Genomic DNA, 17,394 nt, shown 5'->3' with positions numbered 1-17,394 from the left:
TAAAGAAAAATCCATAGGGAACAAACAATGAAGGGAAGGAATCTGGAATTCACATCAACAATTTGGAACATAAGGAAGAAATAAACATTCAACCAGAACAGAATTAAGAAACAAAAATTCAAAAAAATGAGGACAGTATAAGAGGACTCTAGGGCATCTCCAAACACACCAACATCAGAATTGTAGGGATGCCAGAAGGAGAAGAGGAAGAGCAAGAAATTGAAAATTTATTTGAAAAAATAATGAAAGAAAACTTCCCTAATTTGGCAAAGGAAATAGACATACAAGTCCAGGAAGCACAGAGAGTCCCAAAAAAGTAACACCCAAAAAGGGCCACACCAAGACACATCATAATTAAAATGCCAAAGGTTAAAGATAAAGAGGAAATCTTAAAAAGAGCAAGAGAAAAGCAGAGAGTTGCCTACAAAGGAGTTTCGATAAGACTGTCAGCTGAATCCTCAAAAGAAACTTTGCAGACAAGAAGAGGCTGGCAAGAAGTATTCAAAGTAATGGAAAGCAAGGACCTACAACAAAGATGACTCTATTCAGCAAAGCTATCATTTAGGGTGGAAGGGCAGATAAAGTGCTTCCCAGACAAGGTAAAGCTAAAGGAATTTATCATCACCAAGCCACTATTACATGAAATGTTAAAGGGTTTCATTTCAGAAAAAGAAGATCAAAACTATGAACAATAAAATGACAATACACACAACTATCAACAACTGAATCTGAAAAACAAAAACAAACTAAGCAAACAACTAGAACAGGAGTAGCAACATAGATATGGAGTTCATTTGGAAGGTTATCACCTGGGAGGGGGAAGGGGAAGCATGGGAAAAAGGTACAGTGATTAAGAAACATAATGGGAAGGTACAAAATAGACAGAGATGTTAAGAATAGTAAAGGAAATGGAGAAGCCAAAGAACTTATAGGCACAACCTATGGAAATGAACTAAGGGTGAGGATTGCTGGAGGGTAAGGGGGTACTCGGTGGAGGGAGTCAAAAGGGGAAAAATTGGGACAATTGTAATAGCATAATCAATAAAACACACTTAAAAAAAGAATCATTAAGAAAACTCTGAATAAGGCTATTAGTAAAGTCTATCAAAACACTATCAACTCTCTCTACTTAAAACATGTAGTATTGAAGCATGACTAGAGAAACAAAGCCAGTAGACTAGAACAGAAAGTCCAGAAACAGATCCAAGTACATGAAGGTAATTTATGTATACAGGTAGCACCTCAAATCACTGGGGCAAAGACAGTCTATTTAATAAATGGGTTTGGGACAATTCAATACCCATTTAAAAAAAAATAAAACTTGGAGCCCTACCTCACATTATTTGCCAAAATAAACTCTAAATGATTCAGAGAATCAAATGGAAAAAATAAAACATACACGTATTAGAAGAAAACATGTGTGTATTCCTCTAGAACTGGTTTTAGGAAAAAGTTTCAGGGTATGATTCAAGATTCGAATGTAAAAAAATAATAATAAAAAATTTAAACTACATATATATTTTTAAAATTTTCTGCCTGGTTAAAAAAAAATGTCATGGCAAATTTAAAAGACAAATAACAAACTGGGAGAAAATATAATGTAATATACTGGTAAAATACTAACATCCTCAAAATGTAAAAAATGTTTACAAATTAAGAAATAAAGGACCGATATCCTAAAAGAAAAATAGGCAAAGACATTAACAGACAATTCACTGTAATGTCCCTTAAATATAAGAAAAAAATGTTTCTATTTTACTCAGAGGAGACGGCCAAACTGTACCACAATGTCATTTCTCATCAATGAAATCAGGAAAAACCAGTTTCACAGCACATTCTGATGCAAGCATTCTTATATATCGCCAGTGGAAATGCATAATACAACAACCCTCATAAAGCAGAACTTGGCAATTTTTAAACAAAATTACATAGCATTTACTTTAATCCCAAAATCCCACTCCTAAGAATTTATTCTAAATATGGACTTCCAATAATACAAAAATGCATACTCACAAGTTATTCACTGCAGCATTTTTATAATTGAAAAGAATAGGAAACAATCTAAATGTTCATATACGTACAGGAGAGTGGTCAAATAAACCACACAGAATTTAGTGATATGCAGCTGTAAAAACAGAAAAAGAAGGAGGAGGAGTTTATGAACTTATAAACTGCTCAGGGGTGATTCCCAGAATGTATTTTTAAATTATAAAAGTAAATATGGTACGCTATCTCTTTTGTAAGAAATAGAAAATAATAAAATATATGTATCAACTTACATTTTCAAAAAGAAAAGGAAGAAAAAACTAATAAAACTGATTATGTACAAGGTTAGAGTAAATGAGAACTGATTAGAAGGGATAGGGAATGGGTGGCACTAACCTAAATATAGCTTTTTGTGTAGTTTTTTCCAAAAGGATGAAGGAAAAAAATTAAATTTGAATACAAATAGAAACAAATAAACCTAATATATTCTAAATGAATAAAATAACCTTTAAAACCTCTGCAAATAATACTGAACTCTAGTTAGTAGGTTTACATCTGTAGTAGTATGGGAGAAGCAATTCCAAAACTATGTTCTATGCATTGCAGGATTGTATATGATAAAATATAATGTTTTGTTATGTAATGTTTTGAAACATGTTTTTCAGTGTTAAAGAAGAGAGTTACAAAATATGATAAGGCAAAGGCTAAGAAATGGCCAATAGTATTAAATTGAACTTAGAGATATCAGTGTAAACTCATGATTTATAGTTAAATAGACAAACAGATATTAATATGGATATGCATATAACTGTCAGTGTATGTGTGTGTGTGTGTGAGTGCACATGCATGCTTGTGTGTATGTGCTGAAAGGGTAGGAAAGCAATAACATGTCAGGGGGATTGAGCACACTAGTAACTAGATCTTAGTCTCTAAATACCCTTCTTCAATAAAATAAGCAATTCTTCTTAAATAAATGGCTGAGTCCACAGCAAGGGCAGAAAAATAATAATATTAGTCTGGAATATTATGTTGTGCTAGAAATTAAATGCTTTAAAAAATGATGGGGATAAGTCAAAAGGACACAGCAATGTCTTCGAGAAGCTTCTATTGGCCAAATATATGACAAATGAACATCAAAATAAATAATAGAAGGAATAAATTAAAATCCATTGTAGAAATCTGGCAGACATCACTTTAACAAAGCAATCAAAGTTAGTATCACCAATAATGGGACCAATGATATCATTGTCTCCTGATGTAGCGCAACAAGGACATAGCATCACTTCAGGAGTATTCCTGTCCAAAACGTATAACCTGCGTTCAATCACAAGGAAATATCAGACACAGCCAAATTAGAGGACATTCTATAAAATAATTGGCCTGTACGTCTTCAATCGAGTAAATGTTATGAAAGACAAGGAAACACCAAAATTAGTTTCCACATTTAAGAAGATGAAAGAGATGTGAAAACTAAATGTAGTAAGTGATCATGACTGGTTCTTAAAACACTAAAAAAAAGTGACCATAAATAACACTAAAGAGACAATTGAAATCTGAACATCTATAGATTAGATAATAGTATTGAATCAGTGTAGTTTATCCATTGTGATCATTGCACTGTGATTGTATAAATGAATAATCTTGTTCTTAGGAAATATCCACTCACATATTGAGGGATAAAAGAACATGAAATATGCAGCTGACTCCCAAATATGTGTCTATGAATGTGTGTGCAAATACTGACAGAAAAATGATATAGCAAATATGTACAATGTTAACAATTAGTGAATCTTGGTGAAAAGAGTACAGGAACTTTTATACTATTCTTACAACATTTTTCATATTACGTCTATCAAAATAAAAACTTTCTGAAAGTGAAAATACATTTTCAACTAATAAAAAAAGATGACATAAAACAGTAAATGGCTTTGAAATCCTCAACAGAGGCCTTGTAGGTCAGAAGAGAATGGACTGATATATTCAAAGTGCTGACAAAGAAACTGCCAACAGAGAATACTTTACCCAGCAAAGATGTCCTTCAGAAATGAAGGCAAGATAGACTTTCCCTAATAAACAGAAGCTGAGGAAATATATCCCCACTAAACCTGCCTGACAAAAAATGCTGATGGGAGTTCTTCAAGATGAAATGAAAGGACCCTAATTGTAAGTAACATGAAAACATTTGAAGGTATGCAACACACTGGTAAATGTAAGAACATAGTCAGATTCAGACTACTCTAATACTGTAATACAGTGATATATTAACTACTTACCATGAGGATAAAAGTTAAAGAACAAAGGTATTAAAATAGCTATAGCTACAGCACATTGTTAATGGATACACAATATAAAAAGATGTAAATGAGAACATCAAAAACAAAAGGGGTGAGTAAAAGGATAGAGTGTATGCAATCAAAGTTAAACTGTTATCAGCAGAAAATAGACTGGAATAAAAATAGACACCAAGACCACCCTGGACTGTATGGCTCAAGTGGTTGGAACATTATCCCATAAACCAAGGGGCTGTTGATTCAGTTCCAGTAAGGGCACATGCCTACGTTGTGGGTTTGGTCCCCCATTGGGGCACATACAAGAGGCAACTGATTGATGTTTCTCTCTCACATTGATGTCTCTCTCCCTCTCTCTCTCTCCCCCTTCCCTTCTCTCTAAAAAAAAAATCAATAAGCATATCCTCAGGTGAGGATAAAAAAAAAACCACCAGACACAAAGACCAACAGAACAGAATCAAGCCTTCACATAGGCAGTGAACTAATTTTTGATAAGGAGGAAGGATAGTTTCTTCAATAAATAGTACTGGTCTTGAATAAATAGTACAGAAGAACAAAATTGGATCCCTATCTTATACGACTTACAAAAATTAACTCAAAATGGATTAAAGAACTGAAATAGTAAGATTCCTAGAAGAAAACATAGGGAAAACTCCTTGACATTAGTCTGACAACAAATTTTTATATATGATACCAAAAACATATGTAACAAAAAGAAAAATGAGTGCGAGACTACAAACCAAAATGCTCTGCACAGCAAGAGAAATGATCAACAAAATGAAAAGGCAGCTTATGAAATGGGAGAAAATATTTGTAAATCTTGTGTCTGATAAGGGGTTAATAAATAAAATATATAAAGAACTCACACAACAATAGCAAAAAAACCAGTTTCAAAAATGGGCAGAGGTACCCTTTATTTATCAAGCATAACATTACACATTAAAGAATAGCAAATAAGAACTTTGTAGAGTTCCATGAGACTTTGCTAATAATGATCTTTGGATATTAAAAAAGAAATGCTCTGAAAAATATTAGCCACCAAAACAGTATTGTTGGCACAGTGTTTACAAGCATAGTCCCCACACCCCCAAGTTGGGTTTTGTTTTTTGTTTTGTTTGGGTCCTTTTTCTCTTTTCTTTTTTGGTTTTTTCATGTTATATCATTATCTGTAGTTATATCTTATTTGTTTCACTTTCAAGTGTATCATGGCAAGTGAACAAGGCTTTTTTTGTTTGTTAATAATGTGCTAGGATTTGCTAAAAAATGAAACAAAAGAACCCTTTAACTTTGCCCAGAATAAATAAAACTTAATTCATTGTCCTGTAAAAAAAAAAAAAGAAAAAGAAAAATGGGCAGAGGACCTGAACAGACATTTTTCCAAAGATACACAAAGAGCCAACAGGTACATAAAAAGGTGCATAACATCACTAACCAGCAAGGAAATACAAATCAAAACCACAGTAAGATATCATTTCATACCTGTTAAAATGGCTATCACGAAAAAGTCAAAAGGTAAAAAGTGTTGGTGATGATGTAGAGAAAAGGGAAACTTCTGCACTGTTGATGGGAATATAAATGGTAGGTACAGCCACGGTGAAAAACAGTATAGTGTTTCCTCAAAACGTTAAAAGGATAACAACCATATGATCCAGCAATTCTGGGTATATTGCTAAAGAAAATGAAAACAGGACCCCCAGAAATACTTGCATGCCGATGTTGATTGCAGCATTATTCAAAATTGCCAAGATGGAAACGACCCAAGGGTTTGTCAACAGGTGAGTGAATAAAGATGTGATATAGACAGACAGATACACACACGCACAATTAAATGTTATAGAGCCATGAGAAAAAAAAAATCCCACCAGACACTTCTGGTCAAGATGACATAAGTAAACTCAGCTCACCTCTTTGCTCAACCACATCAAAATCACAACTAAAATATAGGACAAGCATCACTCAGAAAGGGCAGAAATCAAGTTGAATGGAAGTGTGACAACTATGAAATTAAAGAAACAATATCCAACTAGACTGGTAGGAGGGGTGAGACGTGGTATGGGCTGGTCTCACATCACAATGTGGTGGACAAAAACTCGGGAGGAATATCGATGGAGTGAGGATTCCAACCCCACACCAGGCACCGCAGCCAAGGGTTCCAGTGCCAGGTAGATAAGCCACTATAACTTTTGGCTGCAAAAACCAGTAGGGATTGAGTTGGTGGAAGAAACTGCTAGCATCTCAAGATGTTCCTCTTAAAGAATCCACACACAGACTTAATCAGACTCACTCCTTTTGAGCTCCAGCACCAGGGTAGCAGCTTGAGAGGCACCAGTGGCATAGAGGTAAAGAGTGAAGTATCTGGCATCAAGGCAAAAGCTGTGGGACAGCCTTCTCCCACACAGAAATGTGGGCCATTGTCCCTTTCTAGACCCTTCCCTCACAGAGCCACAGAGCCAGCAGGCTGGTGCCGTATCTAAGACTCCATCAACATGGCTAACACTGTTTGCCCTGCCCTAGAGATCCGCAGAGACTCTGTCCCACCCAGCTTAAGGAACTATCCAAGCTGCTTTTCCACATGGATGGCTGATCTTGGCTCATGCTTCACAACATCCTCTCAAACAAGCAACAGCCAGCCTCAGGGAGCCCTCAGCACCCACCCCGACCTGCTGCTAAGAAGCCCCAAGCCTGGTACTAGCAGCACCAGTCTAGATCCACAGCTTGGCTTTGCCTGGGAATCTCCAAGCCCAGCACCCATCTCAGATTGCTTTACAACTCAGTCTGGGTGCCCCAGGCAAAACACAGGAGGGAGCTGACCTTGGCCTGTACTGCCCAGAAAACCCCAGGACCTGCACACCCAGTGGACAGCTACAGACCATGTAGGAGCACCACCACCTTGCACCTGCACAGCTGATCCTCCATGGAGGGCAGAGATTGGTGGTCAGTGGTCATAGCCAGTCCTTGCAGCTGACTGGCCTTGGTAAATCCCTCCCATTGACTTGCCAACAGTAACCAAGGCTCAACTACAAGAGAAGAGTGTACTCAGACTACAAAGGGTACACACTGAGTACCCAGCTTGGGTGATAGGGGAGGCTGTGCTACTGGACCCTACAGGATACCTACTACATTAAGCCACACTTCCAAGACAGAGAGTCAAAGCAGCTCTACCTAATACATAGAAACAAACACAGTGAGGCTGCCAAAATAAGGAGGCATAGGAACATGACCAAATGAAAGAGCAGATCAAAACTCCAGAAAAAGAACTAAGCAAAATGGAGATAAGCAATCTATCAGATGCAAAGTTCAAAACACTGGTTGTAAGGATGCTCAAGGAACATCCTTACATCAACAGCATAAAAAAGGTCCAGTCAGAAATGAAGAATGCAATAATTGAAATAAAGAACAATTTATGGGGGAAACAACAGTAGAGTGGATGAAGCCAAGAACCAAATCAATGATTTGGAACATAAGGAAGCAAAAAATGACCATGCAGAACAACAAAAGAAAGAAGAATCCAAAAACCACAAGGATAGTGTAAGCAGTCTCTAGGACAATTCCAAGAGGTCTAATATTCATTTCATATGGGTGCCAGAAGAAGAGAAAGAGCAAGAAATTGGAAATCTATTTGAAAAACTAATGAAAGAAAACTTCCCTAACTTGGCAAAGAAAATAGATATGCAAGTCCAGGAAGAACAGAGAATCCCAATTATGATGGATGCAAAGAGGTCCACTCTAAAACACATTATAATTAAAATGTCATAGGTTAATGATAAAGAGGGGATCTTAAAAGCAGCCAGAGAAAAGCAGTTAGTTACCTACAGGGGAGTTCCCATAAGATTGTCAGCTGATTTCTCAAAAGAAACTTTGCAGGTTAGAAGGGATTGGCAAGAAATATTCAAAATCATAAAAACCAGGGACCTACAGCCAACGTTGCTCTACTCAGCAAAGCTATCATTTAGAATCGAAAGGCAGATCAAGAGCTTCCCAGACAAGAAAAAACTAAAGGAGTTCATCATCACCAAACCATTACATGAAATGTTAAAGGGACTTAAAGAAAAAGGAGACCAAAACTATGAACAATAAAATGGCAACAAATACTTATCTATCAGCAATTTAATCTGAAACACTCTAAGCAAACAAGAAGAAGAGAGACCGAATCATGGATACAAAGAGCATTTTGATGATTGCCGAATGAGAAGGCTGTTTGGGGGAACGGGTGAAGAGGTCTGGGGATTAAGAAATACAAAAAGGTAGTTAAAGAATAGCAATGGGGATGTAAAATATAGCATAGGAAATGGAGTAGCCTAAGAATGTACACATGACACATGGACATGAACAATGGTGTGGGAACTGCCTGAGGGAGTGGGGGATGCTGGGTGGAGGAGGTCAAAGGGGGAAAACTTGGGACAACTACTGATCAACTATTGATTAATAGCATAATCAATAAAATATAATAAAAAAAGAAATTCTATCATTTTTGACAATATGCATGAAACTGGAGGGCATAATGCTGAGATAAGTGAGACAGAGAAAGACAAATACTGGATCACTTAGATGTGGAATCACAGAAACAAAGTAGAATACTGTTTAACAAGAGCTGCAGGGGTAGGGGAAATAGGGAGATAGTAAAAAGGAGAAGACTTCTAGTAATAAGATGAATAACTTCTAGAGATCTAATGCATAGCATGATGATTATAGCTAATACTTGAAAGTTGCTAAGTGAATAGATCTTAAATATTCTCACCACAAAAAAGAAATGGTAATCATATTATGTGATGGAAATATTAGATAATACTATGGTGATCATTTTACATACATAAATGTATCAAATCAACAAGTTGTGCATCTTAAACATATAATATTATATGTCAATGATATCTCAATAAAGCTGGGGAAACAATGGCCTTGGAATAAAGAAAAGAGTTGTAGATATTTATGCCATATATACATACCTGTCTGCATTCATGTTAGACTGTGAGTTTAAAGAGTTATCCAACTCATTTTCACTTTCTTCTGACTGACTGTTAATGGTTTCTTCTTCCTCATCATCTACTTCATTAAGAGCCTTTCTCAAGACAAAAAAACAGAATAATAATACCAAGTGGTTACATATACACTTATCCTTTCTTTCTTTTTGTCGTAACAGAAGAAAGGCCCCTCTTTCTAAGGTCCCTGCGTATGTTTTACAGCCCAAACCCTCTCACCTCTCCCATCAATTCCCCCCTTCCTTCTCCTGCATCTTCAATCTTTCTGCACTGGCTTCAGCTCACCCTCATTCAACTGTGAACAAGTCTCTACCATCTTATCCTGACCCTATATCCTCTCAAGCTACTACCTATCTTCTCTCTTTTACCACCAAACTTCTAGAAAGATCTTTCCTCCATGTCTCATTCACCATTTATACCCTGCCACTTTGCTTCTACTGTACCATTCAGGCTGCCCTCTACAAGGTCCATATCACATACTTGTTTCTAAATCAGATGGATATTTGTCAGTCTTTGCTTTCCCTTATTTCTGTGACTAATCAGATATCAATGATCACTCATTTCTTTCCTTCAAAATTTTTTTTTAAGATTTTATTATAATATGTTTTTGGAGAGAGGGAAAAGAGGCAGAAAGAAAGGGAGAGAAATATGGATGTACCAGAGAAACATTTATTGGTTGCCTCTTGCAACCTAGGCCGGCAACCCAGGCATGTGCCTTGATCAGGAAGCAAACCAGCAACACTTTGTTTTGCAGGACAATGCTCAACCCACTGAGCCGTATCAGTCAGGATAACCTTCAAAATCTTCTTGATACACTCTTCCTTTTCACTTCCATTATACATATTTTCTTGGTTTTTCTTCCTTATCCTTGCTGTTCCTTCTCAATCTCCTTTTTGGTTCTTCTTTTTCTACCTCTCCCTTATATCTGATGACTCAAGGCCTTTCCTTTGGACCTTTTTTCTCCTCTCATCTGACTTACTTTCTGAATGATTTTATATTTAATTTCAAAGCTGCAATTACCAGAAAAATGCTATTAATTTCCAAATTTCTGCCTTCACCCAAATATTCCTTGAGCCCTAGACATTTATATCCAACTACCTAAATGCCTAAGATATCCCTCGTAAAATATCCTATACACATACACTCAACACATCTAAAACTGATCTTCCTGAGCTCCTATCATTCCTGCCTAAGACCATAAAAAGCATCCCCGTCTACTCAGAGGCTCAAGCCAACCAACTGGGAATTATTTTTCTTTCTCATCTGTCACATCTAATTGGCCACCCAATCCTGTCAATTCTACTCCTTTTTAATCTCTCAAGCTGCCCCTCTTGCCCTCTATCTTCTTCCCCACTGCCAGTGCTTTGGGTCAGGTTCTCACTACTTCTCGCTGAGATCCCAAGCTAAGTCTTCCACCAAGATGCTCTCGCCAGTTTTGTCCCTACCAATCAATCTTCCATGGTACAGTCAATTTCATCATGACTCCATTCTCAAAATCTCCATTTAGTGGCTCTCCTCTTACTTTCTTGTTCCTTAGCCTTTCATAACCTAGCTCCTCCGTCTCTCTAACCTCAGCTCTTGCCACTTTCTCACTCCCATAATAGAGACCACAGTTATCTGAAAGCTAACATTTTAATAAGAGCCAAAACACAAGTGGCTTTTAGTTACAGATACAACTAATGGATTTTGGCTATTTTATATATAGATATATAGATATAGATATATATCAGTCTATTTAATTGCCTTTGTAGAAAACAGTATACTTATCGAGACTTTAATTATTCTGGACCCTGTAATTCCCTAGGATCATCCCTCTAATTGATGATTTCCCTTTTTTTCATAGAAGATATAAAAACTAGGAAATTGCATGAAACAGGTACTGACTCATAATCATTCATAAGAAGCTTTACTTTAGTATTAAAGCTTTTACTTTAGTATTAAAGATTTTTACTTTAGTATTAAGCTTTTCATGGGCTTTTAAAAAATGGTTGTTATCTCAAAATTCTAAACATTTTGATTACGAGTTCTAATTAGGTTAGGATACAGCTAGTTAAAATTCTACTTCTATAATTTTCTCATGGAACTAGTCAATAAATGCCAAGTTTCTTGGGTAGCTGCTTTTTAAACATACTAATACATTAGAAGAAACTAACATTTAATGAAGAACTACTATCTAATGTTATGCTAGACACTTCACATAACATATCTCAGCTGACCCTCCTAACAACCACAGCAGGTATATTCCATTACCATTTAACAAAATCCCCTCTGAGCCAACTCAGAGACCTTAAGAAATCAACTCAAGACCATACACCTAGTATCAGCATATGAACACAGATCCTCCTGACTCCATGCTGTTTGCATACTTTGCAGACTGGCAGTCTTACAGAGCTGGCAGCCAAGATTTGAATGTCATCTCTGATGCTAACTAGCTCTGTGATCTTGGACAAGTCACTTAAATTTTCTAAGCCTCAGTTTCTTTTTTTGTAATCTGCTAAATGAGTATAACAGTGCCTACCTCCTAGGTAAGTACTCAATATGTGTTAGCTTATCTAGTCCTATTTTGTTTAGTACAAAGCCTGCCCACAGAAAGTGCGATATGATTAAGAACAATCTAACCACAACTTGGTATTTGTTGACAATTAGGCTTTTGAAATGGTTAGCATAATGCCTACAACAACTTAAACTTAATTTCAGCATGAGCACTTTGGCTGTAAGCAGAGCACATTACCTGAGGCTCCACGACAGATTGACCAAGGATGGCCTGGGTGACAGGGTCTTGATTTACGACAATGGGACCTTGAGAGGAATCAGGAGCCACTGTTACATTTGGAAAACCTGAAAAAGGAAAATGTGATGATTTTGTTTCATTTAATTAAAGTGATTTCACAAACACTATAAACTGCCATAGGTTTGAATCATCATATGAAAATCTTTAATGATAATAGCAGCTCACGCTTATACAATACTCACTATATGCCAGGCACAGTTTTAAATGCTTTTACGTATATTAAATCATTTTACCCTCACAAAATCCTATGACGCTGTTATGAATATCATCTTACAGATCAGTAACCCGAAACTCAGAGACCTGGGGCAACTGACCCAGAGTCACGCTGAAAAGTGGCCGAGCCAGGATTCAAACCTTAAACTAAAAAATAATGATCTCTTTTTAAAGATTAAAATAAGCAATGGATTATATACACATTATGAACAGTACTATGTTTCTAAGAAAGGAAGTTTCTTTCAGAGAAAGACTTCAGTTGTTTTAGATTTCAAATTAAGCTTTACTCAAATTACATATAAACAGTTACTTCAATTATATGGCAATTTAATACTGATAAACTAAAAATTAAGTCATATTTTAAATTATAAAATCTTGTACATTGCACCATAAAATATTTTAGTAGATAATAACAACTTACTTTTCCTCAGCTGAGTAATTTGTAACAGTTAATATTCTTAGTGAACAGCAAACAAATTATAATGAATGTATGGCTGGTAACTCTTGTATGCTTGCTAACCACTCTAGAATAGTTATAATATAAATAATATGACGCCTTAAAAATATTTTAAATTCTTCCAAATAGCCACTTGTGGCTATGGTTAATAAGAAAAAGAAGCTTTTGTTTGAATTAAATACTTTACCTGTGCGCCTACGAGGAAAATCAACAAACAGATCTTTGGCTGCAGCCATCAAATGATCAGATTTTTCCAATACATCCTGCATCTGGTATTGATCAGAAAGAATCTAGACACGTATTAGTGATAAATATTATTACTAAGAAAAAATATATACTTACCAAATCACAAAGCAAAAGGTAATATAAAGTCTTGAAGCATAATAATAACTATAGGTCACTAAAATCCTGTGATGATATTCTTAAGTACCAGCAGAGGGGGCTACTACAATAATTAGTGGATTTCAAGCGCTTGGCTGCAATCCTGAGAAATACTGTACACTATTAAACTGTGACCCAATACCCACATGTAAATGTAAATGTAAATATATAATAAAATTTTACTTAAATTCAGTCTTTGGAAACCAATTTGATATTTTCTTTTTAGTTAATGTTCAACTTTTTATTATTATTATTTTTTTAATCCTCATCCAAGGATATGTTTATTGATTTTAGAGAGAGAAGAAGGGAGGGAGATGCAGAGAAACATCAATCAGTTGCCTCCCATATGCATCTCAACTGGGGATCAAACCTGCAACCTAAGAATGTGCCCTGACTGGGGATCGAACCTGATTAAAGTTGTGAATCTCTGAGTCATAAACTCTAAGGTTTCAATCACTAAAGTGATTTCATAAACCCACAACTTTAAAATCATAATGTAAATCATGAGTTCTGGGTCATTAAACAAACAGTGTGATACTTATTTCTGTATTTATAAACAATGCAGGTTTTTATCCTGGAGGGATGAGAATTTTAAAGAAATCATTACAGTAGTGCCTCTGATTATGCATTTTCAACATAATTACAAGCAAGGATGCAGGCAGAGTAAAAGCAAGTCAACTCTACCCATCACTATCAGAGAGCATTATTAAGTGGAAAGGAGTCTCCAAATTTGAAACTACCCAGTTTCCAACACTGGCTCATATCAACAGGACATCTAGTAACAAATGCTCTTATCAGAATGTCTCTAGACCATGTACACAGTATATAATATGATCTCAGTTACTGTTTTAAAACACAGGGAAAAATAATACGAGTCACATTCTGACTTCTTCCCCCTCTTCCCCTGCTATGGCCAAGCAGGTTGCCTGTATTTGTTTTTTCTACAAAGAGTAAACTTTGGAATGGCATAAGACAAAGAGGACATTTGGAGCCAGAAGACTGGGACCCTAGGTCCAGTCAAAAGATACTAAGCAAAATCTAACCTCTTTAACTTTAGTTTCTTGAAGTGTCAATGAAAATACAAACACCTCCCAAATCCCACAGGGGTGTTACAAAAATGTGGACACATTGGAAACCTGTATACCATTCTAGAAATACTTGAGAATGTTGTTACAACTTAAATTATATTATCCCATGCGCCAAATTTCTGTCCCTACGTAGCCATCTTGCACATATGTGCATTTAGAGCTTAGAAAAGGGAGTAAATGGAGCATTATAATATATTGCTTACACTAGAAAAATTACACTGAGACTATTTCCTATTGGCAGTTTTAAAAATGTACTATTTTTTAAAAAACTATTTTTGACCTCTTATCAAAGTAAAGAGATATAACTGACAGAAGTAGATTGCAAAGGAAGAATTTTATCATATTAAGATCTGGCATCAATTATAATGAGGTTTCCAGGAAAGCCCTTGCCCTCTGCCCTCTGCTAGTCTCTGTCCAGGCTCCTTGCTGCAGATGGGCTGCGTGGCCAGAGTCGGCTTTCCTTTGCTCCTTCTAGATTTCTTTATCACTCCTCTCTGTTAAAACTCATCCTCTTCATAGTTAGACCAATCTCTGAAAGCCCATCTGTATATACAAGGGTGGGCAAAAGTAGGTTTACAGTGTGAGTACATGAAAGTTTATTCTTGTATTATTAGTTGTTAATGATTGTATTATTTTCCATATGAACAACTGTAAACCATTTTGTCCACCCCTGTATATTACTTCCGCAGATGGGTTTGCAGACTACAAAGCCAAACTTATAAATAGTGGTACACATCTTGGATTTTCAAAGGATCAGTCAAGATCCCTTTGAAAACACTCTCAAAAACTTCTCAATCTAGCACTTCTGTTCTCTGGTAATAAAATGAGACAGACTTGGGAAATTACAAAGTAACTTGGGAAGTTATTATACCTTGGGAACTTATAAAATCTCTATCAAAGCCTCCTTCTCTCTGATTTGGACTTGAAACATTAACTTCTTGATTCCTATGGCATGAGTATATCACACCGAGAATGAATCGAAGATTATGTTGCCAAAGAGCTTTTCTCTTACTAATCAAGGAGCCCAGGTTCCGGGGGATGGATCCTAGTAGCTCTGATAAAAGGGGTGACCCAAAAAAACCCCAAAATTATCTTTTGGTGGGCAGGCCCCTTGTAGTATAGGCTTCCCAGGCTGGGTGTGTTCTAGGAACCCATCTGTATCAGTGTACCAGCTAGCGTTGTTGTGAGAGGCTGTGCTTGGTTTCAGAACATATTTTTGAAGACCTTTTCAACCCATTTGCCCACTTCATGAGGGGTGATTTACAACCACACCTGCCCACACTGTGCTGAGGCTGAGTGTTCAGCTGTTTTTCACCAAAAACAGCATCACTCCTGTATCTTACCCTCCCTATTCACCCAATCTCGGCCTGAGTGACTTTTTTTTTTTTGTTTACTGGGATGAAAAAAAGTCCTCAAAGGGAAATGTTTTGCCCATATGGAAGAGGTGAAACAAAAAATGGCAGAAGCACTAAAAGGCATCGAAATCAACAAGGTCAAAAACTATTTTGAGCAGTGGAAAAAATATCTTGATAGGTGTATTGCATCAAATGGAGAGTACTTTGAAGATGACTGGAGTTTAAACATGTAAGACACAATTTATAAAAAAAATACACAATTTTTTATCAATAAATTGAGGGTTTTTTTGGGTCCCCCCTAGTACATAACAATGATTAAGCCTAGGCAGGCATGCCCAAAAAGGCTTCTTCCTTTGGTCCCATCATATCCCGTAACAAAGACATTACAAACTTAACAACATTGAAGTAGATGAGCATATCTTTGACTCAGCAATTCCACTTTTAAGTATTTATCCTACAAATATACATGTACCCAAAAACATATTCAAGGATATTCATTACATTATTTATACTAGCATGACTGGAAATGATCTGTAGATGGTAGACACTGCTACTTTTTTATCAATATCCTTTCTTCCATTTTCCCTTTAACAGAGGAGCTCCCAAGTTTTAGCTAATTACATAGCTCAGTTTCCCAACCATTCTTGCAGGTGGGAATGGTTATATGATAAATTTCTGGCCAATGGGATATAAGTGGACTCTATTCAACAAAATAAACTAACAAACAAAATAAACCACAGGCACGGAAACATGGAGCAGACTGAAAGTGACCAGAGGGGATGGGGAAGGACAATGGTGGAAAGAAGGGGAAGGGACTAGACAAAGAACATGTATGTATGACCCATGGACATGGACAACAGGGTGGGAATTCACTGTGGGAGTTGGAGGCGGGGGTACAGGTGGAGGAGGGCAAAGGGAGAAAAATTGAGACAACTGTAATAGAATACACATTGTATTTTAAAAAATAGAAAATTGGGGAAAAAACAAAGATGAGAAAATTTAGGCTGAGTAGTTAATAATTTGCTCACTGTGATTCACACCAGAGAGCCTAAGCTGTGGAGCCAGAATTGTCCCTGCTGCTTTCTTCAAAGTCCACACGTAGATCTTTGTATAAGGATACAGTAATTACTAGTCTCTCCAATGTGACTCAAATTTGGGGGAAAATAGAGAAACCTATTTATCTCTTTCTTCTCTTTCTAATTCTAAGATATTGCAGTTTAGCATTACCTCCTTCATGATAGACAATTTCCTTTTCTCAAGATTAGAAATTTCTGGTTTCTGCTTCTTCCATTTTCTTTTCAAAGCTTTTTCTTGGAGTTCCCAGTGCACTAATGCTCTATTCTTTGATTTGTGTATTTCATGACGACGTATCTATATAGGAAAAAAAAATTATAAAAGAATGTTTTTATATGTATAAAAGTGAAGTTGCCTATTCAGATGGTAGGACCACCAAATAAACTTCATCTTTTTAAATTATTTCTGATTTAACATGTGTGTACACACACACACACACACACACACACACACACACATTCACAGCCAAAATTTTCAACCTTCTATATCTAGAACTACTAGACCTAGCTATAAGACAAAAATAAAAAGTATATTAATTTCTACTTCTTTTGCACAGGCCTACCCAATAAACTAGTGTTTTTCAAACTACATACTATGACTCATTTTGTGGGTGGTAAAAATCAACTAATGGGTTAAAACCAACATATTTTAAATAAAGAACACAGAATAGAAAATATTAAGACACACTGCACTCAATTGTTTTATTAAATTTTTCAGTTACATATGTGTGTACATGTACAATTACACATACACACACACTGAGCACAATGAAAAAAGGCATA

At 36.2% G+C, this 17,394-nt stretch overlaps 1 protein-coding gene across 1 annotated transcript in view; it reads right to left on the bottom strand.

The window, feature by feature from the left end:
- SPICE1 (spindle and centriole associated protein 1) overlaps positions 1 to 17,394 on the bottom strand; it is a 62,231-nt gene that overhangs the window by 25,668 nt on the left and 19,169 nt on the right. Inside the window, exons 4-7 of the mRNA XM_054577302.1 lie at positions 16,766 to 16,909; positions 12,902 to 13,004; positions 11,985 to 12,091; positions 9,221 to 9,333 (exon numbers count right to left, since the gene is read on the bottom strand). Of these exons, the coding sequence (XP_054433277.1) occupies positions 9,221 to 9,333; positions 11,985 to 12,091; positions 12,902 to 13,004; positions 16,766 to 16,909 (467 nt within the window). The remainder of the gene's footprint in view (positions 1 to 9,220; positions 9,334 to 11,984; positions 12,092 to 12,901; positions 13,005 to 16,765; positions 16,910 to 17,394) is intronic.

Source organism: Pteronotus mesoamericanus, unplaced genomic scaffold (genome assembly GCF_021234165.1).
Source record: "Pteronotus mesoamericanus isolate MK-2021 breed Mesoamerican mustached bat unplaced genomic scaffold, CSHL_Meso_final contig_42, whole genome shotgun sequence".
Classification (NCBI taxonomy): domain Eukaryota; kingdom Metazoa; phylum Chordata; class Mammalia; order Chiroptera; family Mormoopidae; genus Pteronotus; species Pteronotus mesoamericanus.
Note: the sequence above shows the minus strand (reverse complement) of the source record. Positions and strands in the feature narration are given on the sequence as shown.